General features: G+C 50.5%; 2 protein-coding genes across 13 annotated transcripts in view; both read left to right on the forward strand.

Annotated features, from left to right (window-relative positions):
- Window positions 1-802: 802 nt before the first annotated feature.
- On the forward strand, window positions 803-4,161 carry RHEBL1 (RHEB like 1). 2 transcript variants are annotated; one of them, XM_066257949.1, is made up of 8 exons: window positions 803-1,014; window positions 1,627-1,698; window positions 2,269-2,336; window positions 2,615-2,697; window positions 2,787-2,843; window positions 3,048-3,095; window positions 3,441-3,522; window positions 3,683-4,161. In XM_066257949.1, the coding sequence occupies exons 1-8, from the start codon at window positions 963-965 to the stop codon at window positions 3,770-3,772; spliced, it is 552 nt and encodes a 183-aa protein (XP_066114046.1). In that variant the 5' UTR covers window positions 803-962; the 3' UTR covers window positions 3,773-4,161. The 2 variants fall into 2 exon arrangements, with proteins under 2 accessions (XP_066114046.1, XP_066114047.1); XM_066257950.1 differs by lacking the exon at window positions 1,627-1,698.
- A 3,840-nt stretch (window positions 4,162-8,001) lies between these two features.
- The window catches only part of KMT2D (lysine methyltransferase 2D), a 41,858-nt gene continuing 22,896 nt past the window's right edge, over window positions 8,002-26,963 (forward strand). For 7 of the 11 annotated variants that reach the window (XM_066257937.1, XM_066257941.1, XM_066257943.1 and 4 more), the window contains exons 1-25: window positions 8,002-8,927; window positions 13,484-13,569; window positions 13,813-13,939; window positions 14,126-14,349; window positions 14,476-14,585; window positions 14,762-14,924; window positions 15,788-15,953; window positions 16,051-16,165; window positions 16,287-16,441; window positions 16,645-16,790; window positions 16,934-18,472; window positions 18,559-19,676; window positions 20,465-20,578; window positions 20,925-21,035; window positions 21,630-21,734; window positions 23,724-23,905; window positions 24,088-24,252; window positions 24,347-24,456; window positions 24,555-24,602; window positions 25,244-25,465; window positions 25,690-25,809; window positions 25,894-26,007; window positions 26,215-26,345; window positions 26,429-26,576; window positions 26,765-26,830. In XM_066257937.1, coding sequence (XP_066114034.1) covers window positions 13,521-13,569; window positions 13,813-13,939; window positions 14,126-14,349; window positions 14,476-14,585; window positions 14,762-14,924; window positions 15,788-15,953; window positions 16,051-16,165; window positions 16,287-16,441; window positions 16,645-16,790; window positions 16,934-18,472; window positions 18,559-19,676; window positions 20,465-20,578; window positions 20,925-21,035; window positions 21,630-21,734; window positions 23,724-23,905; window positions 24,088-24,252; window positions 24,347-24,456; window positions 24,555-24,602; window positions 25,244-25,465; window positions 25,690-25,809; window positions 25,894-26,007; window positions 26,215-26,345; window positions 26,429-26,576; window positions 26,765-26,830 — 5,548 coding nt within the window. In that variant the 5' untranslated portion in view covers window positions 8,002-8,927; window positions 13,484-13,520. The remainder of the gene's footprint in view (window positions 8,928-13,483; window positions 13,570-13,812; window positions 13,940-14,125; window positions 14,350-14,475; window positions 14,586-14,761; window positions 14,925-15,787; window positions 15,954-16,050; window positions 16,166-16,286; window positions 16,442-16,644; window positions 16,791-16,933; window positions 18,473-18,558; window positions 19,677-20,464; window positions 20,579-20,924; window positions 21,036-21,629; window positions 21,735-23,723; window positions 23,906-24,087; window positions 24,253-24,346; window positions 24,457-24,554; window positions 24,603-25,243; window positions 25,466-25,689; window positions 25,810-25,893; window positions 26,008-26,214; window positions 26,346-26,428; window positions 26,577-26,764; window positions 26,831-26,963) is intronic. The other 4 variants (XM_066257939.1, XM_066257944.1, XM_066257938.1 and 1 more) reach the window with 3 other exon arrangements.

The following is a 26,963-nucleotide window of genomic DNA, read 5'->3' on the forward strand; positions in this document are numbered from 1 at the left end:
TCATCTGGTTTGAGCAAAGCTCACCAGCTTGAACCCAAGGTCGCTGGCTCCAGCAAGGGGTTACTCGGTCTGCTGAAGGCCCGCGGTCAAGGCACATATGAGAAAGCAATCAGTGAACAACTAAGGTGTTGCAACGCGCAATGAAAAACTAATGATTGGCCTGACCTGTGGTGGCGCAGTGGATAAAACGGCGACCTGGAAATGCTGAGGTCGCCGGTTCGAAACCCTGGGCTTGCCTGGTCGAGGCACATATGGGAGTTGATGCTTCCAGCTCCTCCCCCCTTCTCTCTCTCTGTCTCTCCTCTCTCTCTCTCTCTGTCTCTCCCTCTCCTCTCTAAAAAAACCCCAAAAAACAAAAAAACAAAAAACTAATGATTGATGCTTCTCATCTCTCCGTTCCTGTCTGTCCCTATCTATCCCTCTCTTTGACTCACTCTCTGTCTCTGTAAAAAAAAAAAAAAAAAAAAAAAAGAAATTCCAGGCTAGCCAAAGTGTATATTTTCTATTAACGACTCTTCGCAGCCACTTCTAGTAGGTTGCAAATATGCAAAAACCTTTAGGACCACGGGTTCCTTTCTGTTTCTTTATGAATGAACCAGCTCCGCTCTGCGCATGCGCAGCTACTGGTTCTCCCGCTACACGTGAGGCCCACCCAATCCTCCCGCTTGTGGCCCTGCCCTAATCCTTTCTAATAGACCAATGGCGAGAGGCCTGGGAGGCGGAGCCCTGAGCGGCGCGGCACTGTAGTTACCCCGCGCGCCGCTCCCTCGCTTTAGTCTTGCTGTGTTGTGATCACGTGGTTAGTTAGCTCCGGGTGCGGCGCTTGTTTTGGTTTCTTTCTAGCTTGCCCCCGGTATCTTCGGGTGAGCGCTTTTCTGTGCCAGTTGCTGCACCTGTGACCTCCTCTTCTCAGGGCTTTCTCAGCCTGCAGTTCTGCAAGCCCTTCGGGGCCGGCTCCTGCCATGCCGCTAGTCCGTTATAGGAAGGTGGTCATCCTCGGATACCGCTCTGTAGGTGAGTTTCCGCACTGGGGAGAGAATGGATGCACCGAGGCTTTGTGGCCAGAGGAGGCGCGCTGCCGCGGGAACGCGACCCAGGGAGGAATGATGGCATCGTTAGAATGGGGATGTAGAGTGAGGATTGAAAGGATGTTGGAGAAACGCCTGGGGTGGTCGTAGTGTGTGGAGGGCTGCAGGAAGCGAAATATGTAAGGCTTAATGTGGACCTGACTGCAGGAACACCAAAGTGGTCTCCAGTGTCACTCTGGGGGGCAGGGGTGGGGTCAGCGTTTGATGACAAGGCCTGGTCTGTCTGCGTTGGCAAATCGTAGGTGCCCGGGTGAAGCGCACAGTTGATCCTAGGCAATCTCGGATCTTCCCAGGGGTAGGGTGTGAAAAAGCGGCGGGAAAGGCTTCCTGCGGGGCTACTGAATGCATCTGGTGGCCAAGGTGCAGAGACCCAGGGCGAAAAGAAGGTGAGAGTAGGCTAAAGGAAAGCATTGCATGGGTCACTCACAGGCTAGGGTGCTAATTTGGGGCCCACTTTATTCCTGGGCCAGAGCCCAAAAGGACAGAGGGTGCTAAATGTGGATAGCTGATTGGATACAACTACCACTGCTTCCCACAGGGAAGACATCTTTGGCACATCAGTTTGTGGAGAGCAAGTTCTTGGAAAGCTATGATCCTACAGTGGAGAATAGTGAGTGGATTTCTGCCTAGGGGTTGGTCAGGGAGGGCTTGGGTGCCCCACCCAGCTCCAGAATGTGAGATTTTCCTGGTGCCAAGGAATGATTTAATTACATATTAAATCTAATCTCTTCTCCAGCAATCTTGTTCTATTAGTTGAGCTAGAGTGTGGATTTTGCAAGATACTGAGTCCAGCGTGGTGTCGATGTAGACAATCGGCCTGACCTGTGGTGGCGCAGTGGATAAAGCATCGACCTGGAAATGCTGAGGGCGCCGGTTCGAAACCCTGTGCTTGCCTGGTCAAGGCACATATGGGAGTTGATGCTTCCAGCTCCTCCTCCCTTCTCTCTCTCTCTGTCTCTTCTCTCTATTCCTCTCTGTCTCTCTCTCTCTCCTCTCTAAAAATTAATAAATAAAATTAAATTAAAACAAAACAAAAAAACCCTTAACATTGTCTCTATAGTTTCCTGGAGAGCTCCCTGGACTTGGTCCATCTATGTCTACCCCAGGGTTAAGAATATATTGGGATACATATCACTAGCCCTACAAGGCAACTTACAGTCAAGTTTTCTTTTCTTTTCAGCTTACAGCAAGATAGTGACTCTTGGCAAAGATGAGTTTCACTTACACCTGGTGGACACAGCAGGGCAGGTACTGCTTTGGGGTAGGGTATCCAAATGTAGCAGTTCAGTCCTGAGAGATGAGGTCTGGTAGCTTCTGTGGCTCATCTGTACAGTAGTATTAAAAGAAAAGCATTTTAGCATTTAGTAGTGTGTAGCACTCATTGGAGCTACTCTATAATTGCTTGTTGAATAAAAGTATGACTGGAATAGGGAGTGCCCCAGGGAGGGTTCCCAGGATGCAGCCCCACCAACCTTTGCCATCTGAGTGTTATGAATCTAGGCATTGATGTTTCAATTTCTTTTCAGGATGAGTACAGCATTCTGCCTTATTCATTCATCATTGGGGTCCATGGTTATGTGCTTGTGTATTCTGTCACCTCTCTGCATAGGTAAGGGACCAAGGTTGTGAGTGGGGGGCTTGTGAAGATCTGAGGGCTGTCCCAGAATAAAATTATAGCTCAAATTCTTATGTTTAAAGCTTCCAAGTCATTGAGAGTCTGTACCAAAAGCTACATGAGGGCCATGGGAAAACCCGGTAAGTGGTCCTAGGGGATAGAGACATAGTATGGACACTACAACATGGGAGAGAGCAGAGGGAAATACTGGTTTAAGTTAGGGAGGAGACAGGGATATAGATCCTGTCTGGTCTGATAGGGAGTTGTCTAGCCCTGATGTGAGGAAGGTTGGGAGTCCAAGGGCAGTTGGAGGGGATCCTTTAGTAACTACTATTTCCTCACAGGCTGCCGGTGGTGCTAGTGGGGAACAAGGCAGATCTCTCTCCAGACAGGTATGGAAATCTTTGCAGCTCAGGGCAAAGAAAAGTGAGCTGAGTTAGGAATCAGTCAGGCTCTAGTCCTGGCTCTGCCACTGACTTGAACAAGTCATTTCACCTCTTTTTGTTTCTAACTTGAAGGATAAGAGAAGATAACTCTTCCATTACCAAAGCTATCATTTCACATTTCAAGCCTCAGTTCCAGGTGTCTTTGTTTTACTTATATTTTCTCCTTCCCCAACCCTCCTTCTAAACCTTGGAAGTGGGATGGGCTATAAGAAATCTGGATTTTATAAAGATTTTGCAGAGAACATGAGGACATTGCTATTTTTCATCTTCATATCCCAAATTTGCTTCTAGGGAGGTCCAGGCAATTGAAGGGAAGAAGCTGGCAGAGTCCTGGGGTGCAACATTCATGGAGTCATCTGCTCGAGAGAATCAGGTGCTGGGCTTGAAGATTAGGAAGATGGTGGGGGTGGCAGTGTTTTTCTTATGTAACTCCTTAGTGGTGGAGATGGTGAGGGAGTGGAGTATTCACCTCAGAGCTGGGTGTTTTTGGCAGTAAAATGACTTTTTTTGCCCTGAATTTCTATCTCGTGCAGCTGACTCAAGGCATCTTCACCAAAGTCATCCAGGAGATTGCCCGTGTGGAGAATTCATATGGGCAAGAGCGCCGCTGTAGTCTCATGTGAGCCCTCAGGCATGGGCTAGCTGCCTTGATTTTTTTCCCCTGGCATTGCCAGGTTCCAGTGAGTGCAGCTCTTCAGGACTTCACGGGTATGGCTGCCAGGTGTGTCCCTGGCCTTCTGAGCACACAGTATGGTACCCTCATATTTGCACACTTTCCCCAGGCTCCAGTGGCCTGGTAGTCAATGTTTACAAAGGGGTAAAGATGTCTTATGGGCACTGGCCTCTTTTTTTGCTAAATAAATTCTTATAACATAACCTATGTATGGGGTTGTGATACGAGTCCTGGGTATTATTTATTCAGGACCCAGTCTCCTTATGTAGGTTTTATATGTTGGCTGGGTAAAGTGGAGATTACTCCCTGGGGTGACAATGTATATATGCAAATAAACTGAGAATTCTTTTTGTTGTTGACTTCTCTGTATATGGGGAGAGCTCAGGGCCAATATCTCCTTTTCCAATGACTGATGACTATGGTCTTTGGTGGGGAATCAGGGCTAATTTCTTTCCTCCTACCTTCTTCCTATTCTTTACTCCTCAATCATTCAGACCATTACCTTAAAACTTAACACTTGTCTTTCCCAGTCTACTTTTCTACAGGGTTCTCCCTATACAGGTACTAGTTGGCTGCCACTCCCATCTAAGTTTGTAGGCTCTCAAGAGCCCCTTAACTACAGAAACACTACCCTCTAGTGGCCAGCAGCCACATGCTGTCCTATTTCTCTTCTGGACCTTGGCATTTGCTGGAATTCAGAGGATACAATTTGGTGAAGAGAAAGAAAGCTCCTCATTCCTAATGATGAAAGAATTGAAAAGTAAAATCATGATTCAACCAATGGCTATGTTTTCCCTAGGACTAAGCTAGGACTGAGACGGGGGTGTGTGTGTGTGTGTATATATATATTTTTTTTTAATTAAAAAAAAATTTTTTTTGAGGAAGATGTGGAGAGAGACAGACAGATCAGGGCCGGTTTTGTGGCCCTGGTAAGATAGCTCTATTGGTTAGACTAGAGCATCATCCTGATATGGTTGCGGGTTTGATCCCTAGTCAGGGAACATGGAAGAGTCAACCAATGAATGCATGGATGAGTGGAACAATAAATTGATATTTCTATCTCTCACTTCCTCTCTCTTTAAATCAATAAAAAAAATTTTTTTAAGTTTGACTTTAAAAAATCCTACCTTTTATAAAAAAGAATTGAGGCATATAGAGGCAGGGACTAAACTGTTGTGAAGATTTTGTCTAAGAGAGTTAAGTAAGAAATAATGCTTCTGATGTCTATCACCCCCCCCCCCCCCATACTGCAATGTCAACAGTGCCTTTCATTAAAATAGATTTTCTTTGCTATTTTTATACCTTTGGTGACCTTTTGATACTTTTCACACCTTTGGAGTTGTGTTCCCTTTTCTAGGTGTCAAGGCTATTTATTGCTTTTGCCCTTATTGACCCACCACATCAGTAGGATGCATATACTTCAGCTAAGATGGTTTGGTCTTATATACCTCTAGTTTCCATGTCCACCCCTCATTTCCTTCCAGTCCTAGGGCCTAATTGAGTATCTCCTCGAAGGAGTTACCTGAGTGGTATCCTTCACAGGGAGGGAGGACATAGACTTCTGCTGGCCGGGGGAGATTGAAGTATTTTTAGTTGGGGAGGATAGACAAGATATAGGTATGATTTTTAGCTGTGACCTTGCTAGTGCCTGGCTTCAGGGTAGTTGGGCTTACATTTGGGGATAATAGTTTGTTTGCTGGTTCTCAGAAGTCCTGCCAACTGCTTTTGTACCTCTGATCCAGAATCCAAAAAGAAGTAGCTGCTGGAAGAGGCATACTACAAAGAGCAATCTTAGTGGCTTAGGAGTCTCTTTAGGGTTCTCATCACCTCTCCTTACATTAAATTAGGTGCTTTTGCACCTAATTTCACAGGGTCCTCCCTCCCTGTGAAGGATACCACTCAGGTAACTCCTTCGAGGAGATACTCAATTAGGTCCTAGGACTGGAAGGAAATGAGGGGTGGACATGGAAACTAGAGGTATATAAGACCAAACCATCTTAGCTGAAGTATATGCATCCTACTGATGTGGTGGGTCAATAAGGGCAAACCTCTCACCTGGAATACTTATTATAAGGTACCCACTCTCCTGCTGTCATTTCCATGAGGTTTGGTATAGACTTACAAATGCCCGAGGTTTTCTAGAACTGTATTAAGCAAACTCAGAGCCTGACAGCAGTAAAGAATAGTGAAGAATGACTGGGTTGGAATACTCTTCCACTTACCTGTGTAATCTTGTGCAGTCATTTAACCTCTTTGAGCCTCAGATTCTCATTTATGAAGTGTAGTTAAACCTTAATAGGGTAGAGGTGAGAGTTAAACTAAGGTGATATATGAAATGCTTAGCAGTTTCTCGTACATAATAAACCCCTAAGAAATGGTAGCTATTATAATATTAGAGGTCTTTCTGGTGAGGGTCTGCCTTCTTGCCTTTGGGTGCAGAGAGTAGGTAGGGGCCTTCCATTTTCCAACTTTTGTTTCTTGGTTTATTTATTCCACTATAGCTGGGACAGGTGTATGGTCACTATTGGAATTTCTTTTTGCTGAAATAGACCTGGTCAGTGCAGGGCACATGATGTCAGTGTGTGGCTAGCACAGGATGCCTATTCTGGATCCCTCCTATGATTCTGGCCAGTAGGGATTTAGGTCTCCTGCACTGTCCAATATGGAATACACAAGTCACACATAGCTATTTAAGTTTAATTTAGTTATTAAAATTAAATAAAATAAAAAGTTCCTCAGTTGCGCCACCTACATTTCAAAGTGCCCAATAGCTACTTGTGGCCAAGTTATATTAGATAGTGTAGTTACAGTGTATATTAGTGTAGCTATGGTACATTTCCATCATTGCACAAAATTCCATTGGATAGCACTGTAAACGGTTACCCACAAAACTGGCCCTGTTTAGTCCGCTTCTTTCTCCACATCTCCAATAAATAAATAAATAAGTCTCAATCCTAGGAAAAATGTGGCCATTAGCTGAATCATGGCTCTACTTCTCAATAGTTGTGGTTTGTTGGACAATTTTACCCATTTTAGCCTCAACTTGTCATCTGTAATACAGACATAACTCCACGTAATGCATAATGATGGTGAGGAATAAGAATAAAGTATCTAGTACATAGTTAATGTCTCCTCCTGACCATCCCTTGCACTGCTAAGACAGAAAAAGACATTTCATTTCTCATCCAGACTTATGGAAGAAGCGGGGGGGGGGGGGGGGGGGGGGGGGGCTTGCAAGCAGTGTTTGGGATCTTGTCCAGAGTGACAGTACTCCAGCCAGGTAGCAGCCAGGCTCCAAGGTACAGCCCCACTGTTTACTGAAAAAGGGGACATAGGCCCTGAAGGTCCAGCGAGAAAGACTGGGGGTGGGGGCACTTGGGAAAGGAAGAGAAACTACATTTGTTTTGAGGGGGGAGGTGTGTGTGGTGATTGGGGCGGGGGGGGTTACTGACAGTCTTTTTTCCTCATGAGGGAGTTTGAAAGTCAGAAGCAACGATCGTTCCGCTTTTCTTCGAGCCCGGAACGCGGCAAGAACCCACGCTTTGCAGCGCCAGGAGCCCTGCCTCACTTTCTCCATTTGCGGACTCCAGTTCCCAGGATGCAGAGCAGCAGCCAATCTCCTGGCTCTTCTTCCATTCCCCTCTCGGGAAAGATCGTCCCTGGTCAAGTCAAGGGGGCAGTTGGAGTTTCAGAGACCTGAAACTACAAGGGAACGGGATAAGAAAGTGGTCGGAGTCCTACTTTCCCGAGCCAGGCGGTGAAGGAAACGGTTCCAGGGTCAGAGCGAAGAGGAGGGGGGCTTCATTCCCACGTGTTGCCCAACAGCCGGCCCGGCGCCGTCGGGGTTAACGCGTGGCGGAGGGATTCCGCAGCGTGTGCGTAGAACTGCAAAGTCACAGCCTTTCCTCCGAGAGGGCCGTATCCCTCCGCCGCTCTGCTCCAACACAAAATAGGACCAGTCTTCTCCTTTCTCCCATTCTCGAGTGGGGTTCTCTAGGCAAAAGGCCCTCCCCCCATTCTGCGTCTCGCACCGAAGACTTCTTGAATCTCCACGATCGCTGCCGAGTTCTCGGGCCAGGAAATAGCCCCTTCGGAGGAACCACCCTACCGGCCGAACAGGAGGCGGAGGGGGGGGGGGGAGGCGGAGCGGCGCCGCGCTGCACTACTTTCCTCTCCGGTTGCAAATGGCTGCCTCGTTCCCCACTTTCCGCTCAGTTTCCTGACCCCCCGGCGCCGGGAGCCGGGGTTGGGCCGTGCACCGCTAGGCCCGCCGCGATCACAGCCAACCGGGGGTCGAGGGGGTGCCGCCGATCAGAGCCGGCCAGGCCGGGGGCGGGGCAGCTCCGGAGGCCAGAGGGGAAGGGAGGCGAGCGCAGGGCCTGGAGCGGCCGGAGGAGAGCGGGCAGAGGGCTCGTACCGCCCGCCCCTTCCTCTTCCTCGCCCACCTACCCTCCTCCCTTCCCCGAGGAAGGTGGGGGGCTCGAAGCCGCCGAGGGCGAGTGCTCGGGGTCGAGAAGCCCGGCGCTGGGTGTGTGTCAGGTTCAGCCCCGCGGTCTCCGTGTCGCCGTAGCTTGCGCGGCCCCGGGGCGCCGGCCCGGACGGGGAGTGGAGCTCCGCGCTCCTGTGAGGGTCTCACGTTCCATCCGGTCCCGGCGCGGGGCGGCGCGGCATTCCTTCCGGGCTGCTGGGGAGGCGCCTCGACGTTCCATCTGGAGAGCCTCGACGTTCTGCCCGAGCCCGGCGCGGGCGGCCGGGGCGCTGGCCCGGCCCTAGGACTGAGAGGCCGCCCGACGACGCGGATGCAGAGCCTGCTCGCCCAAGATCAAAGCCACCGGTGCTCTCTTTGTGTCCGCTCGGGATTCGCCGCCCTCGGGCTGTCCATGGAAACCTAAACTGCTGGAACCTGAAGCATAGAACCCTTCTTTGGCTTTTTGCTGTTTTTGGAAGGGAGGGTGGCCACTCCGACCTGGATTTACCGTTCTTGGTCCCCCTAAGCCCCCCCGTGCGGGGGGCGGCTGTGATCGCTCTGGTGGTTGGAGGTCGGGAAGCGGCCCGGGCTCTGGCCATGTTCTCGGATGAGGATTTCTGGATCGCCTTGTGAAGAGGTGAGTGAAGTCTGCCCAGCCAAGGCCCAGAAAGGGTTGGACTAGGGGCATAGCCAGATGGACTATCTTGGCCGGAGCTGGCCTTTAGGTTGGAGAAAGGGGTGCCAGGGCTGAGGAAGGTTTTTTTGGCAGGGTTTGTCAAGGGAACCTGAGCCAGTGGGCCGGGGCAGAACTGAGGCCTGGTGTCTTGGGGTGTGCCTCTTTAAAGACTGGGGGTTCAGGGAGCCACAGGAGTTTGGGAACCTGGCCAGATCGCCTCTCTGCCTGTTTATTTTTGTGTTGGTGGGAGCTCTACTAAAGTAGGACTGAGGCCCTGATTCCAGCACCAATCCCGTCAGCTGCTTCTTCAGGGTTCCTTGTGGACCTTGGGAACAGAACAACTTGGGAGGGTGGGTAGAGTGCCACTGCCAGGTCACACTTACTGCCAGATTGGACTTTAAGGTTGTTCTTGCCCACTGGGGCACTCAGAAGAGTCTCTGGGAGACTCAAGGAGCCTTAGATCCTTCACCAGGCCTTATTTCACTGTGGACAGGGGAGATTGTGTGGAAACTGACTAGTGTGATGAAGGGGGTGGCTGGGACAAGAAGGAGGTGGGGCTGGGGACAGCTGTGGCCTTGCTGTTCAACTTTAAACTACCCCTGCCTGGCAAAGTGACCGCAGCGAGGCCTAGTGCTATCTTAGCTTGCTTTGCCTCCCCTCCTCTCAGGATGGACATAATCTCTAGGGGATTATAGAAGAGGCAGTTGAGATTTGCTCCCTGCGAATGTGGACTGCAAAAAATGGCTTTTGTCTCCGGCTTTCTGGGCCTGGTGTGGTGAGCTGGTTGTCCATAAGTTCTCAGCCAGTCCTATAGGCCCCTCCTGATCTGTCCAACCCTTTTTGACCAGGGAATGTTAACTGGTCCTCCGATCCTGTCGCAACCCTACAGAATAGAGTAGCCTATACCTGTTTGGAGGAGAAATTACCTCATAAGAGCTGTTTCTGCAGAAGCTATTGTTTCAAGCCCTGGCCAAAGGTGTTGGGGAGAAAGGGTGTGTATGTGAATGTATGTAGGGTGCAGCATGAGCCTCATGCCTCTGGGCCCTGGGCTGGGACAGCCCCTCTCACAGCTGTCATGCTGCCCAGCAGAGATTTGGCTCCTGTGTTCTGCTCCCTCATTCTAGCCCCTGCAACATATATACACGGGCTAGATCTTCTTGAATCTGGTCTTGGAAAGGAGAAAATAGGAGTTTTGCCCTTGAAAGGTTTCTGAGTAGTAACCCCAAGGTGGAAGGTGGCACAGGGGTGGTACAGTGAGTCTAGCTGTCACCCATGCTCTCTGTCCCTGCCTCCTATGGAGGGCCCTTCCTGTTGTCTGTCCCCGAAGAACTTCCTGAGTAGGGGCCTCTCTCCTTGTTAGCTGTGGCTTACCTCAGGATGACCCAGGGACAGTCCAGAGGGTCTACAGGGCCAATGTTGCCATTTCAATTTTTCCTGGAGGTCCAACCCCAAAATGGGGGTGGGAAGAGGTGTGGTTTGATTCTCAGGCTGGGAACCAGGAAGTCCTGAGTCCTACAGAAGAGCTGTTCACTCAAGAGCCTGCTTCAAGCCTTTCACCTCTCCAGGGCTCCATTTCTTCTTTGGCTGGGAAAATGGAGTTAAAGCTATTGGTCTGGAATAGAGGCAGGGAGGACAGTATACCACCCTGCCTTTTCCTTGCTGTTTTAGACTTCTTAGGCCTAGGACTAAGGAGAGCCACACAGTTTTGCTCTCTAGTTCTGTACTTTTCAGGGACCTCTAGTTCCCCAGAGGAAGCCTGGCCAGGCATTAGCCCAGTTTAGAACTAGGGAAAAAAACCTTGGTGTATGTGTATGTGTGATTTCTGGTTGTGAATGATGGGATAGGGAACCTTGGTCTTTATTTGTTTAGATCTTTTCAGGGACCTGACAGCTGAGACTGCAGCATTGGGGTGCAGGTGCTAGACTGCAGGGGTGGGGAAATGAGGCTCAGGCTTCTTGGAAGTGCCCCTACATTCTTTTCCATATAGCTTAGGGAACATTCTCTTCACTTCTTGATCTCTCATCTTCCATGGCTCCATGAGTGAGGCTTCGGCTTTGGAAGATGGGGCTCGGTCTCCCAGGGCTGGATAAAGGTGGTTTCTGTACCTCTGCCAGTTTACCAGCTTGAGAGGGCTGTGCTCGGGGGAGGGCAGAGGAATTTGTCCCTCTGGCCTTGTGTGAGGCAGTCTTCCTCCCACCCATTGTATTATCACTGTTGCTTTTTATTTTTTGCTGTTTGTGACTCCTTTGACCTCAACTTTGAGAACAGAGTGGTGGAGGATCTTTGGGGACATACAGTAAAATGCACACATTTAGGAAACTTTGAAGTCTTCTGGGTGTGGTCAAGCCATGAATGACTGAGTACAAAGAGGGGTCTGGCTGATTCTGACTTCCAGCCCCTGCTTCCCATAGGCAGCTTATAAGGGCCCCTTGAATTTCCAGAGCAGGTTTTCTGTAGGCTGGCCGGATGACCATCCGGCTTTCCTTTTACGTGTAATAGATTTTGGAAAGAGATGATCTGGGAATGGAGGTAACAGGTATCAACTGATACTTTACTTTGCTAATCTAGTAGATTTTCATAGTGTATGTGGCAGGGGAAGTAAAATAAAATTTCCTTTCCTGTGACACATCACAATAGGCTTATTACCAATCTCTGGAAATGGAGTATGAGTTCAGGGGAGGAGGACTAATATTATGGTTCTTAAGTAATTGATTTATTGATTTTGGGCACTTTTGAGGTGCCTCATTCACTCAACCCCAAGTGGCTGACAAAGTTATTTGGTAGTTGGTTTACTGGTTACACACAAAGGAGTGGAAAAGGTGAAAGATAAACTTCTCAAACGTTATTTAGAGTTGTTTTAGGGATTCCCCTCCCTCTTCTCTGGGAACACTATACTTTTTTTTTTCTCTGCTTGAGCCTCTACCCTTCCCACTAAGAGTTGCTGGCACCTATCCTTGTCTTCCTTCTGTAGGATCCTTTTTCTCTTTCTCACTTCTGTAACTTTTCTTATTCTTTATTTCTCTTTTTCTTTTTTGGACTATACTTAGTTCCCTTGGAGGTTTTAGAAAATATGCCCAAAGGTGTGGGTCTCAACCTTAGGCATAACTTTAGTATGTTTCATTTGGCTCTGGTATAAGCAGGCATTTGAAAAGAGGGGACCGTTACCCCCCACCCCCATAGTGCGTGTGGAAACCCTGCTTGACGGAAGAGGAAGGAAGCTACTCTGCTGGGCCGTGTCCTGCCCTGTTTAGAACTCCTTCAAGTGGCAGTGTGCTTCCTGAGACTACAACTCCCAGCATGCTTAGCTTCAGGCCTGGTTACACATGCTCAGTAACTCTTAAGGCCCACTTCTGTTAACTACTAGGGATATCTGAGGAGGAAGGGCAGTTGGTGTTGCTAAGGGTAACGTAATGACCTGAAGAGTTCAGGCTGAATGGGTTCTTGGGTTCAGTCACTGCAGGGGCCATGGGGGTGGGCCTGAGCTGGATTTGGATAGACAGTGGGTAGAAATTGGAGAGTTTCTTATATTGTGATTGGGATGTCTGGTTGGGACCAGTGGAAGTTGAGGAGATCCATTCATATCTGGGCTTTAGTTTCACTAATGTGTTCTCCATCCTGCAAGACCCCAGACTTCGTCTCTGGGAGAGGGATTTCAGCTATATTCAGACTTTTTGGGTTATGATTACCCATAGGTTGGCACTGACTGATCTTTAGGATGGTAGCTGACTTGAGACCTGAGGAAAAAGGAGAGGGATGGGGCCCACCGAAAGCCCAGAGCTTAGAAGTGAGGCAGAGGGCAGTCCTAGAGGTAGATGGTATGTGCTTCTAGTTGGATACTATTGCCCTGGGAACTCTTAGACAGGAGTAAGGAAATGGGAAAGGATCCTCTGAGAATCCAGAGTTGGAAAAGAAGGTCAGCGTTTATCTGGGAAGGAATTAGGCGGTGGGATAAAGGTTTGGGAGGAGGACGTTTTTTGTCATTAGTGCAGGAATTTGTAGGTTAGGTTTTGCTCTGATTTCTGTACGGTCTAGATTCCATTAGGAGTCTTCCCTGCTAGGATTCTGTAAAAAAAAAAGTGTTTAGTGGAGAGACTTCCTAAGCATATAAATATTTTTTTCCCCCTTAAGATTTTATTCATTGATTTTAGAGAGAGGAGAGAGAAGGGGGTTGGAGAGCATGAAGCACCAACTTGTAGTTGCTTCTTGTGTGTGCCTTGACCAGGCAAGTCTGGGGTTTCAGTCCAGTGACCTCAGCATTCTAGGTCGATGTTTTACCCATTGCACCACCGTAGGTCAGCCGTTTTACTTTATTTTTATTTTTAATTTTAAAAATTTTTTATTGATTGGCTTTAGAGAGAGAGAAAGGGAGAGAGAGAGGGAGAGACAGAAACATTGACCATTTACTGTATGCCCTGACCAGGGACTGAGCCCACAATCTTGGTATATTGGGATGATGCTTTAACCAACCAAGCTATCTGGCTAGGGTGGTATATAGAAATATTTTTTGGCTCTGACAGGTCTCCCCGAGAGGGCCCTGCCCAGTCGGAGAGAGGGATGGACAGCCAGAAGCCGCCTGGTGAGGATAAAGATTCAGAACCAGCAGGTGAGTAGGGAAAATTCTGAGTTTGTTGGCAGCTTTCTGCTCATCCCAGGCAACCTTAGATATCTGGTCCTGGCACAAGGACAGAAGCTAAGTCTGTCTAATAAGTAATTGAAGGACTTTGTTTTTTGGGACAGAAAGTCAAAACGCCATCACTTGTTTTAGATAATCTCATGGGTCTGATGAGTGGACTAGTATTAAATAGTGGATGATGGCTGATGCATGCTTCTCTGTTTGTTCATTCAGCTGATGGACTTGCAGCCTCTGAGGAGTCAGGCGCCACTGAGGCAGACCTTCCCAACCCACATGTGGTGGAGGTCTCTGTGCTCAGTTCTGGGGGTCCCAGGCTTCAGGAGCCTCCCCAGGACTGCAGGTAACTAGTGTGGGCAAGTGAGGATATAAGGGCACATAAGAGTTTGATTTGAGAGTCTGGGGCTTTAAAGGAGGACTGTTTAGGAAAATGAGTGTTTGGGAAGCACAGGCATGTTAAATTGTGGGGTTGTCAGAGGTGCCTGTGGGCAGGGGCCCTGGCACAGTGCTGATGCTTGTGTGTCCACAGTGGGGGTCCAGTGCGGCGTTGTGCTCTCTGTAACTGCGGGGAGCCCAGTCTGCATGGGCAGCGGGAGCTACGACGCTTTGAGTTGCCATTTGACTGGCCCCGGTGTCCAGTGGTGTCCCCTGCGGGGAACCCAGGGCCCAGTGAGGCAGCACTGCCCAATGAGGACCTATCACAGATTGGTTTCCCTGAGGGCCTGACACCTGCCCACCTAGGAGAACCTGGAGGTAAGTGAGGGGAAGAAGGGTAACCTACCTGGGTAGGAAAGAGGGTAGGGGCTGGGTGGTTCAGAGCCAGTGATCACCTTTTTGTTAATTTTTCAAATTTCTGTTTGCCTTTTTCCACCTATCCAGGGTCCTGCTGGGCTCATCATTGGTGTGCTGCGTGGTCAGCTGGCGTATGGGGGCAGGAGGGTCCAGAACTATGTGGTGTGGACAAGGCCATCTTCTCAGGGATCTCACAGGTGGGGCTGGGGCCAGGGGATTGCATAGGCTGAGAGCAGAATGGGCAGGGCTGGTTGGCTTCCGAGAGTCAGGGTAGAATGAGAAGGGCAGTGGGCATACTGGGGCAGACCTAGTGCCTGACCTATTGCTCTGGAGTGAGCTGGCTGGCACTGAGGCTTTGTCTATACCCTGGTAGCACTGCTCCCACTGCACCAGGCTTGGTGCCTCCATCCCCTGCCGCTCGCCTGGATGTCCACGGCTTTACCACTTCCCCTGTGCAACCGCCAGCGGTTCCTTCTTATCCATGAAAACACTGCAGCTGCTATGCCCGGAGCACAGTGAGGGGGCCGCACATCTGGGTGAGGAGTCCTGCTCTTTACACATAAACAACAGTGTGGAGTCTGTGGGATGGGGAGGAGGAGGAGGTAAAGGGGGGATAAATAGTGATGGACGGACATTTGACTTGGGGTGGTCAACACAATACAGAGTACCAAAGATGTGCTATGGAATTGTACATCTAAAACCTGTATAATTTTCTTAACCAGTGTCATCCCAATATAGTGATCTTCTATTGCGGGGTTCCAAAACCCCTCCACAATAGGTGAAAATCTGCAAAGTAGTGACCTTATATTTATTTTATTATTTATATATATTTTAAGGCTTTATAAACCCTCCGCACATTCTTGTAAACCTTTCCCACACTTATTTTGCTTATTTTACCACAAAAATAATTAAAATAATAAATATATAAAAATACCTATATACTGCAAAATCCTATGATACAGCGAAAAATTCACGATACAAAACTAGATTTATACAATTTTAAAATCCATGATATAGTGAAACCACGAAAAGTGAACCACAATATGACAAGGGACGACTATAAATTCAATTTAAAAAGAAGTCCCACTCTATCGGGCAATGAAGGACCAAGTGTGCATGGGGTTTTGTACTCTGCAGAACACTCATTGAAGTAAAAAAATTTATAGAGTCAGTCTGTCTCACTAAAATAGATGTGAACTCTGAGAGTGCAGGGGCTTTGCCTGTCTTGTTTACTACGGTGTCTACAGTGTATAGAACAATGCCTGGCATATATTAGGCAGATACTTGGTAACTATTTGTTTATTCAGGTCCATGGAGTGCCTGTAGTGTAGACAGCACTGAGCTGAGTCCTGCAGGGAATCCATAGCTGACCTGTGTTTTCTGTCCCTTCTGACTGCAGAGGAGGCTCGTTGTGCAGTGTGTGAGGGGCCAGGGGAATTATGTGACCTGTTCTTCTGTACCAGCTGTGGGCATCACTATCACGGGGCCTGCCTGGACACTGCTCTGACTGCCCGTAAGCGTGCTGGCTGGCAGTGCCCTGAATGCAAAGTGTGCCAAGCCTGCAGGTAAAAATGAGAGGGCAGGAGTGAAGCCTTGGGCAGGGCACAGTTTAGGGTTAAAAGAAAGGTGAGGAAGACCCTGTTATCTGACCTGCCTCTGCAGGAAACCTGGGAATGACTCTAAGATGTTGGTCTGTGAGACGTGTGACAAAGGATACCATACCTTTTGCCTAAACCCACCTATGGAAGAACTGCCTGCTCACTCTTGGAAGTGCAAGGTGAGGGTCTTTGATCCTGCTGTACTCTCCTAATTCTGCCTCCTACAACATCCAGAGCAAGTCCCTTGTTCCCTTGTAGGCTCTGTTGTCTGACCAATCCTGTTTGGCCTTTTCCTTCTAGGCATGCCGGGTATGCCGGGCTTGTGGGGCCGGTTCAGAGCTGAATCCCAACTCTGAGTGGTTTGAGAACTACTCACTCTGTTACCGCTGTCACAAAGCCCAGAGAGAACAGCCTATCAGTTCTGTTGCTGAGCAGCATCCTGCAGTCTGTAGCAGGTAAGTAATGGACTAGACGAGACTGGGCTGTGGGATTGAAAGTGCTGAGATTGGCAGGGGCTGTATTAAAGCAAGTTGACTCTGAGAAGGGAACCCTAAGGTGGATGGTACAATCCAAAGTGTTCATGCCTCGTCCCAGCATGCTCTCTAGGAGTTGATATCTGATGAGAGCCATGGTGCCTGCTTCCCTATACCCTCTGCAGATTCTCACCCCCAGAGCCTGGCGATCCCCCCACTGATGAGCCTGATGCTCTGTACGTTGTATGCCAAGGGCAGCCAAAGGTTGGGCATGTGACCTCTATGCAATCCAAGGAACCAGGGCCCCTGCAATGTGAAGCCAAACCACTAGGTGAGTAGGGTTTGAGGGTCCCTGAAAGTTATCCCCTTCTATTCTGTGGAAAAGGCCAGTTTCTGCTCTGCCCCAGACCTTGCACTTTCTGTGGAGTGGAGTGGAGTTGAGCTAGGTAGGAGCATAGTATGTTATGTCTACAGGGAGAGCAGGGGCCCAACTTGAGCCCCAGTTGGAGGCCCCCCTAAATGAGGAGATGCCACTGCTGCCCCCACCTGAGGAGTCGCCCCTGTCCCCACCACCTGAGGAATCCCCCACATCCCCGCCGCCTGAGGCATCGCGTCTGTCCCCACCGCCTGAGGAATCACCCCTCTCTCCAACGCCTGAGGAGTCTCCTCTGTCTCCTCCGCCTGAATCATCACCTTTTTCTCCACTGGAGGAGTCACCCTTTTCTCCACCAGAGGAGTCACCTCCATCACCTCCACTTGAGACACCCCTGTGCCCACCATTTGAGGAGTCTCCCCTATCCCCCCCACCCGAGGAATTGCCCACTTCCCCACCACCTGAAGCATCTCGCCTGTCTCCTCCACCTGAAGAGTCACCTATGTCCCCCCCGCCTGAAGAGTCACCCATGTCTCCACCACCTGAGGCATCACGTCTGTTCCCTCCATTTGAAGAGTCACCTCTGTCCCCTCCCCCAGAGGAGTCTCCCCTCTCCCCACCACCTGAGGCATCACGCCTTTCCCCACCTCCTGAGGACTCACCCATGTCCCCACCACCTGAGGACTCACCTATGTCCCCTCCACCAGAGGTATCACGCCTATCTCCCCTGCCTGAGGTGTCGCGTCTGTCCCCACCGCCAGAGGAATCTCCCCTGTCCCCACCACCTGAGGAGTCCCCCACATCCCCCCCTCCTGAGGCTTCACGCCCATTCCCACCGCCTGAGGATTCACCCACATCCCCACCACCTGAAGACTCACCTGCTTCCCCGCCACCGGAGGATTTACTCGAGTCCCTACCGCTGGAGAAGTCACCCCTGTTGCCACTGCCTGAGGAGCCGCACCTGTCCCCCACGCCTGAGGAGTTGCACCTGTCCCCTGCGCCTGAGGAGCCGTGTTTGTCCCCTGTGCCTCAGGAGCCATGCCTTTCCCCTGCGCCTGAGAAGCCGAGTCTATCCCCACGGCCCGAGGAGCCGCTCTTGTCTCCTCGACCTGAGGAGCTGTGCCTATCCCCTGCATCCAAGGAACTGTTTCTTTCCCCCCGGCCTGAGGAGCTGTATCTATCCCCTGCACCTGAGGAGCCGCACCCATCCCCCCCACCAGAGGAGCCACGCCTGTCCCCCAAGCCTGAGGAACCATGCCTGTCCCCCATGCCTGAGGAGCCACAGCCATCTTCCATGCCTGAGGAGCTGTGCCTGTCCCCCCGGCCTGAGGAGCTACGCCTGGCCTCCATGCCTGAGGAGCCGCAGTTGTCCTCCCAGCCTGAGGAACTACATCTGTCCCCCCAGCCTGAAGAACCACACCTGTCCCCTCGACCTGAAGAGCCCCTTGAGGAGCCAGACCTATGCTCTGCACCTGAGGAATTGCCCTCATTCCTCCCACCTGGAGAACCACCTTTATCCTCCTTACATGGAGGGCCGGCCCTGTCTGAGCCTGGGGAACCACCTCTGTCCCCTCTGCCTGAGGAGCTGCCGTTGTCCCTGTCAGGGGAGCCATCCTTGTCGCCTCAGCTGATGCCACCAGGTAAAGGGATATTAGTACTCCCTTACTCTGCGACAGTCTTAAGTTTTCATGGTACACCTAACCTTCCTTTTTCTCTTTCCTTCCAGATCCTCTTCCTCCTCCGCTCTCACCCATTATCACAGCTGTAGCTCCACCGGCCCTCTCTCCTTTGGGGGAGTTAGAGTACCCCTTTGGTGCCAAAGGGGACAGTGACCCTGATTCACCATTGGCTGCCCCCATTCTAGAGACACCCATCAGCCCTCCACCGGAAGCTAACTGTACGGACCCTGAGCCTGTACCTCCTATGATCCTTCCTCCATCTCCAGGCTCCCCTATGGGGTTGGCCTCTCCCATCCTGATGGAGCCCCTTCCCCCTCGGTGTTCTCCAGTCCTCCAGCATTCCCTGCCTCCCCAGAACTCCCCTTCCCAGTGCACTCCTCCTGCTCTGCCACTGTCCCTTCCTTCTCCACTGAGTCCCATGGAGAAGACTGTAGAGGTCTCAGATGAGGCTGAGCTGCCTCAGATGGAGACTGAGAAAGTCCCTGAACCTGAGTGCCCAGCCCTGGAGCCCAGCCCTACTAGTCCTCTCCCTTTTTCCGTGGGGAACCTTTCCTGCCCTGCCCCAAGCCCTGCCCCAAGCCCTGCCCCAGCCCTTGATGACTTCTCTGGCCTGGGTGAAGACACAGCCCCTCTGGATGGGACTGACACTCCTGATTCCCAGCCAGAGGCTGGACAGACTCCTGGCAGTTTGGCTAGTGAACTGAAGGGTTCCCCTGTGCTCCTGGACCCCGAGGAGCTGGCCCCTGTGACCCCTGTGGAGGTCTATGGCCCAGAATGCAAGCAGACAGGGCAGGGCTCACCCTGTGAAGAGCAAGAGGAGCCACGTGCACCAGTGGCTCCTACCCCACCTGCTCTCATCAAATCCGACATTGTTAATGAGATCTCCAATCTGAGCCAGGGCGATGCCAGTGCCAGTTTCCCTGGCTCAGAGCCCCTGTTGGGCTCTCCTGACCCCGAGGGGGGCGGCTCCTTGTCTATGGAGTTGGGTGTATCTACAGACGTTAGTCCAGCCCGAGATGAAGGCTCCCTTCGGCTCTGTACTGACTCTCTGCCAGAGACTGATGACTCGCTATTGTGTGATACTGGGACATCTGTTGGTGGAGGCAAAGCTGAGGGGGACAAAGGGAGGCGACGCAGCTCCCCAGCTCGTTCCCGCATCAAACAGGTGAGGGGCTATCTATCACTGCATGTGGTCAACTTCATGCTAATGTCACAAGTACAGTCCTGAGTCACCAGTACCTTCCTACCTGGCTTATTAAATTCTAGACTCAGAGGTCCTTTAGCTCATCCTCTATTTTTTATATTAAGGAGAATACTGATTCATAGAGTACAGGTGACTTGCCAGCTTCATAGTTACTCAGTAATAGAACTGGGATTAGAAACTCAGGTCTTTTTTTTTTTTTTTTTTTTTTGAGACAGAGAGAGGGATAGATAGGGACAGACAGGAACGGTGAGAGATGAGAAGCATCAATCATTAGTTTTTCATTGCGACACCTTAGTTGTTCATTGATTGCTTTCTCATATGTGCCTTGACCGCAGGCCTTCAGCAGACTGAGTAACCCCTTGCTCAAGCCAGTGACCTTGGGCCCAAACTGGTGAGCTTTGCTCAAAGCAGATGAGCCCACACTCAAGCTGGCAACCTCCGGGTCTCGAACCTGGGTCCTCCACATCCCAGTCTGACGCTCTATCCATTGCGCCACCACCTGGTCAGGCAGAAACTCAGGTCTTTAATGCCAGTAGTTTTTGTCATTACACCACTTGGCCACTTTTTTTTGAGAGAAGCACTTTCTACTTATTGCTATCTGAGAGCTAGATTTCCCCTGCCCTGCTTGGGACTCCTGGTCTTTATTATCTGTCATGCTCTGTCCATTAGTATCTTCTCTTCCCTCCATACCTGGACCCAACATACTGACCCTCAACTTGTCCCTATAATCATCCACTTCTCTCACTCAGGGTCGTAGCAGTAGTTTCCCAGGAAGACGCCGGCCACGTGGAGGAGCACATGGAGGACGTGGGAGAGGACGTGCCCGGCTAAAATCAACCACTTCTTCCATTGAGACTCTGGTAGTAAGGAGAGGCTTCCCATCCCCCAAACATACTTCAGCTGACCCCTTCAAGATTAAACACTCTTTAATCCTGTCAGTCCCCTGCATGCTCACCTACCTGCCTGCTTGCCTAGGGCCTGTGTCTGGCTCTATCTGCTCCTTCTGTTTGCTTGGCCCTCAGGCTTCTCTGAAATCTCTGCTGTCGGGCTGAGGCCTAGTTTGGAAGCTGGGGTGTTCTGCTTCTTAGTCTGGCTCCTGGCCTTCGTTTAGCCAAGGGTTTATACCTCCTTCCCCCAATGCCAAAGAAGAAAGCAGTTTAGTTGGGGCAAGTTTAGCTGCCTCACTTTCCACAACTCTCTGCCTATAAGGTTGCTGATATCGATAGCTCTCCCAGCAAGGAGGAAGAAGACGATGATGACGACACCATGCAAAATACTGTGGTTCTCTTCTCCAATACAGACAAATTTGTCCTAATGCAGGTACCATATGTGACTGTTGTAGTCCCATCCTTAGTAGTGAGAGACCTGGCAGACTGACATTGGGTGTATGTGTTTAGGTGGAAGAGCAGATGCAGAAAACCAAGGACCTACTTTTCTACCGTGCTAATTAGAAAACAGTAAATCAGAATCACATTGTTTATTTATCTACCCATCAAATTTCTCTTGAGTGTCTCATCTGAGCTTGGCACTGAGCATGAGCTAGAAATATAGCAGTGAAAAGGCAGAAATGATTTCTGCCTATGTAGGAAGCTTGTGTATGTTCTCACCTGAATAACCTCAAAGCTGTAGAATACTGGCACATATGTTCCTCTCTCAGCCTGACCACTCTTTACTCACCTCTTCCTTTCATTTCTCCTTACCTTTACCCATGTCAGGCTATTTCAGTTCAAATTACCTGATCAGATGCACAAGGCATGCTAAGAGGAGCAGGGTCCCAGGATGGCTCACCGTGTCCTGATACCAGGGGATAGGCTTTTAGTTCTTTGACTCTTTCCTGCAGATTAGAGTTATAGTCAGTTGCCAGGACTACATGGGATGAGGAGACCTAGTTGGACATTCTTTGTGTTTCCCTAGGACATGTGTGTGGTATGTGGCAGCTTTGGCCGGGGGGCAGAGGGCCACCTCCTTGCCTGTTCCCAGTGCTCGCAGTGCTACCACCCGTATTGTGTCAACAGCAAGGTAAGTTCAGGGCCCAGGAGGCCTGGAGTGATGAATGGGGTCACTTATTTCTTATTCTAGGCCCTCACAATACTTAAAGTGGCCATTGGTCATGGAAGTCATTTATCAGTTACCAGTGATTATCAGACTCATCTTGGGGAATAACACTTTGGAAATGGTGGTGGTCTTTATAGGTTCTTGGTGGTAGACCATGACTTGCTGGTATAATTCAGTCCATCATAGAAGCTCCGAAAACTTTACTAGTAGAAAACATGATGTAGTCTGGAGGTAAAATGTAAAATGAAAATCCTAGCAAATGTCCCCAAGAGAAAGCAATATATATATATATATATATATATATATATATATATTTTTTTTTTTTTTTTTTTTTTTGGTATTTTTCTGAAGCTGGAAATGGGGAGGCAGTCAGACTCCCGCATGTGTCCGACCGGGATCCACCCGGCACGCCCACCAGGGGGCGATGCTCTGCCCATCTGGGGCGTCGCTCTGCTGCAACCAGAGCCATTCTAGCACCTAAGGCAGAGGCCACAGAGCCATCCTCAGCGCCCAGGCCAACTTTGCTCCAGTGGAGCCTTGGCTGCAGGAGGGGAAGAGAGAGACAGAGAGGAAGGAGAGGGGGAGGGGTGGAGAAGCAGGTGGGCGCTTCTCCTGTGTGCCCTGGGCGGGAATCGAACCCGGGACTTCTGCACGCCAGGCCAATGCTCTACCACTGAGCAAACCGGCCAGGGCCGAGAAAGCAATATTTTTTATTTATTTATTTTTTTGTATTTTTCTGAAGCTGGAAATGGGGAGAGACAGACAGACTCCCGCATGCGCCCGACCGGGATCCACCCGGAACGCCCACCAGGGGTGGACGCTCTGCCCCTCCGGGGCGTTGCTCTGCCGAGACCAGAGCCACTCTAGCGCCTGGGGCAGAGGCCAAGAAGCCATCCCCAGCGCCCAGGCCATCTTTGCTCCAATGGAGCCTTGGCTGCGGGAGGGGAAGAGAGAGACAGAGAGGAAGGAGGGGGTGGGGTGGAGAAGCAAATGGGCGCTTCTCCTATGTGCCCTGGCCGGGAATCGAACCCGGGTCCCCCGCACGCCAGGCCGACACTCTACCGCTGAGCCAACCGGCCAGGGCCGAGAAAGCAATATTTTTGACCCAACTACAATCACTTGGTTTTGGTGTTTTCGTTCATGTTAATTTAGAACTTGCCCATTGCTAACATTCCCTAAATTGCAGTAGTAGTTGTTTTACTATATGTGTATTATTTATTCAAGAAAAATAATGTGATTGTATTCATGTCCTAGGGCTACAGTAGCAAATTACCATCAACTTGGTGACTTAAAACAACAGAAACTAATTCTCTCACTATTCTTTAAGGCCAGATATCTGAACCCAAAGTTTTAGCTGGACCATGCTCCAAAGTCTCTAGGGAAGAATTCTTTCTTGCTTTCCAGCTTCTGGTGGCTCCTGGCTTTAGTTGGCTTGTGGCCATATAACTCCAATCTCTTCCAGTGTCTTCACATGGCCTTCTTCCTTCTGTTGCAGTAGCAGGTTTTAAATGTTCAATAAAAATTTGGGGAAATACAACCTAGTTCTATCCACAGTCTTGTTGGGGACTTGAGTAGTAAAAGATTGTCATTTCACTCTGTAATGAGGCAGTGGCCAGGTGAGGCTATTCTCTGAAAGTAGAGATCCCTGAGAGCCTAAGTTGAGAGTTGCTACAGAGTGGGGCAAAAGTAGGTTTACAGTTGTTTGTATAGAAAATAATACAATATAATAAATAATACAAGAATAAACTTTTGCATACTCACAACTGTAAATTTAGTTTGTTCCACCCTGTATTTTTGGTGTAAGAGTGCTCTGCATAGCCTCTCTGTGCTCAAATGGAGGTCTGACCTGGGCACTGAGGTTCTCCAGCCATACCCATATAAGGCTCACCCTCCCCTAAGAAGTCTGCCCTCCCCCCGCGTCACACTCTGAGGAATTGCCATCTTCTGCACCAGATCACCAAGGTGATGCTGTTAAAGGGCTGGCGTTGTGTGGAGTGCATCGTGTGTGAGGTATGCGGCCAGGCCTCCGACCCCTCACGCCTGCTGCTCTGTGATGACTGTGACATTAGCTACCACACGTACTGCCTGGATCCCCCACTGCTCACCGTACCCAAGGGCGGCTGGAAATGCAAGTGGTAAGGAGACCCAGGATCTTCAGAGGGACTAGGCCAGGGATGTCAGAGCAGCTGTGATGTTGACTGTATGACAGAGGCAGGGTTTAGAAGGCCAGGCTGGTTGCATGGTTCGTAGTGAAAGTACCTCTGGGTGCCTTGGGTAGGTTAGGTGTGCTGAGGGTCTGTCTTTCTCCTCCTACCAGGTGTGTGTCTTGTATGCAGTGTGGGGCTGCCTCCCCTGGTTTCCACTGTGAATGGCAGAATAGTTACACACACTGCGGGCCCTGTGCCAGCCTGGTGACCTGCCCTATCTGTCATGCCCCATATGTGGAAGAGGATCTACTGATCCAGTGTCGCCATTGTGAACGGTGAGGGTACCCCTTTTGCCTTGCTTGGCTCCCTCTTCCCTGTTCTCAGCCTTGCGTAGTCTGGGTTTATCTCTTCATGTCTCCTTTCTCTCAGGTGGATGCATGCTGGCTGTGAGAGCCTCTTCACAGAGGATGATGTAGAACAAGCAGCTGATGAGGGCTTTGACTGTGTCTCCTGCCAGCCTTATGTGATAAAGCCTACTGGTGAGTACCAGATGTTGGGGAAAGGGAGGAGAAGTCAGGGCTGGGATACCTTGCTTTGGGACAGGACCACAAACTGCCTTGGTTTGTCCTCTCCACAGCTCCTGTTGCACCTCCAGAGTTGGTGCCTATGAAGGTGAAAGAGCCAGGTGAGTTAACAAGAATTTTAAATGCCAAAGCCAGAGGAGCATTTAGATATTGTCTAGTCCAGCTCCAACCCCCTAACTTTATCTCATTTTAAGAGGAGGAAACTAAGACACAGGGAGATCCAATACTTTGCTCAAGGTTGCCCAATAGTTTAATGGCAAAGTTATGACTACAACCAACACCTCTAGTTTCCCAGACTGAGTTCCATTCATTAGGAAACATGGCCTCTGTACTGCCAGTATGTCATCTCCAGAGAGCACAGGACACTGCTCTGTTTCCTCAGTGAAGGGGCTGGAGCCATCTCTTCCGTCATGATGCAGGCATTGCTCTTGGCATCTAGGGCACTTTATGCTGGTATTCTGCAAGCGAGGGCACTCCTAGCCCCAGACAGAGAATATATTTGGTGAACCTCGGGTTCATCAAGAGCAAAGTCAGCCTTCTGCAATAGCAGTCTCTGGGTTATTGATGGAGAATTGGAACCTTAATTAGTGACCAGTGGTGGCCTATTCTTTTCACTTCTTTGGCCCTGGCTGAACTTTGTCTGATCTGTCTGTCTCTCACTGCTTTTGTCCCAGCTGGGGACTTAGGCTGAAACTTGGAGTTCTGGTTTCCCTTGAGTCACATGCTCTTCCCCTTTGTGTAGAGCCCCAGTACTTTCGCTTCGAGGGTGTGTGGCTGACAGAAACTGGCATGGCTGTGCTCCGTAACCTTACCATGTCGCCACTACACAAGCGGCGCCAGCGGCGAGGACGGCTTGGCCTCCCAGGCGAGTCTGGGCTGGAAGGTTCTGAGCCCTCAGAGGCCCTTGGCCCTGATGACAAGAAGGATGGGGACTTGGACACCGATGAGCTGCTCAAGGGTGAAGGTTAGACTGGGGAATCTCAGGGAGTAACAAAGTCATGGCTGTGTGACTGAGAGTTGGACGTTGGGTGGGAACAGCGTTGGCTTTCTCAGTCTCTCTCAATCCACTGTTGGTCTTGTCCAAATGGCTCTGTCAAGACATTCAGCTCTCTGTTCTTGGGTAGCAGGATGACACAGTTAAAAGGGCCCACTCCTCTGCTTTGCCTCCATCTCTGTCCTAATATGCAGGTGGTGTGGAGCACATGGAGTGCGAAATCAAACTGGAGGGCCCTGTCAGCCCTGATGTGGAGCCTGGCAAGGAGGAAACTGAGGATAGTAAAAAACGCAAACGCAAACCCTACCGGCCTGGTGAGGCCCTGGGTTGGGTAATGGGGTGGGAGGGGCATCTCACCCAATCCCCAGTGGCCTCTCAGCCTTGTCTCTGCCTCATAGGCATTGGTGGTTTCATGGTGCGACAGCGGAAATCCCACACACGTGTGAAAAAGGGACCTGCTGCTCAGGCGGAGGTGTTGAGTGGGGATGGGCAGCCCGACGAGGGTGAGACGGGTGAGGGCTCAGGCTGGGGTCTGGGAGAAGGTGGGGGTCATAGGACCTACCGGGCACTGCCAGGGAGGCCTGGGGGAAGGGCTCACTCAAAATGCTGAGCAGGTGGTTGGCCCAGTTGGTGTTGGGAGAGAGTAGACAGAAAACATCCTCAGGGAGCAGCATGCTCAGTGTCCCCAGAGAAACCAACACCTCCCATTCTGTCCCTAGTGATGCCTGCTGACCTGCCTGCAGAGGGCTCTGTGGACCAGAGCTTAGCTGATGCGGATGAGAAAAAGAAGCAGCAGCGGCGAGGGCGCAAGAAGAGTAAACTAGAGGACATGTTTCCTGCTTACCTGCAGGTGGGCCTTAAGCTCCGAAGGGTGAGGGGGTGTCTGCCCTGCTGGACATGAAGAAGCCTATTTCTCCCTGCCTCTTCCTACAGGAGGCCTTCTTTGGGAAAGAGCTGCTGGACCTGAGCCGGAAGGCCCTTTTTGCAGTTGGGGTGGGCCGACCAAGCTTTGCACTAGGAACCCCAAAGGCCAAGGGGGATGGAGGCTCAGATAGGAAGGAGCTCCCTACCTCACAGAAAGGTCAGTCATTTAGGGGTGAGGTGATCTGAAGGGACCCAGCTTTTGTCTGTGCTTAGGAGCTCATAAGGGGAATGGGCTAGTCTCTGGGAATTGAGGGTAGGCCAGGGTCCTGCCCTGTTGAGTTGGGGACCCATTCTGGATGTTAGATGTAGGGCACCTCTGATTAGACTGGTGATTGTTACTTTTAGGAGATGATGGTGCAGAGGTTGCAGATGAAGAATCCCGTGGCCCTGAGGGCAAGGCTGATACACCAGGTGAGGGCTGCTGGGAAGACTGTCCTAGCTTGGTTTTTGCTTTTGTCAATCTGTTCTGCCCCTGAGCACCATCAGGGTAGGAGACTGCAAACTGCTCCATGCCTGCTGTGGTTCAGTTTGGTCAATGTGGTAC

This window comes from Saccopteryx bilineata, chromosome 2, assembly GCF_036850765.1.
Source record: "Saccopteryx bilineata isolate mSacBil1 chromosome 2, mSacBil1_pri_phased_curated, whole genome shotgun sequence".
NCBI classification, from domain to species: domain Eukaryota; kingdom Metazoa; phylum Chordata; class Mammalia; order Chiroptera; family Emballonuridae; genus Saccopteryx; species Saccopteryx bilineata.

Coding starts and splice junctions, on each gene's coding strand:
- RHEBL1 (XM_066257949.1), top strand. CDS start 963: ATGCCGCTAGTCCGTTATAGGAAGGTGGTCATCCTCGGATACCGCTCT. Junction 1,015..1,626: donor CCTCGGATACCGCTCTGTAG/GTGAGTTTCCGC, acceptor TGCTTCCCACAG/GGAAGACATCTTTGGCACAT. Junction 3,523..3,682: donor CATCTGCTCGAGAGAATCAG/GTGCTGGGCTTG, acceptor TATCTCGTGCAG/CTGACTCAAGGCATCTTCAC.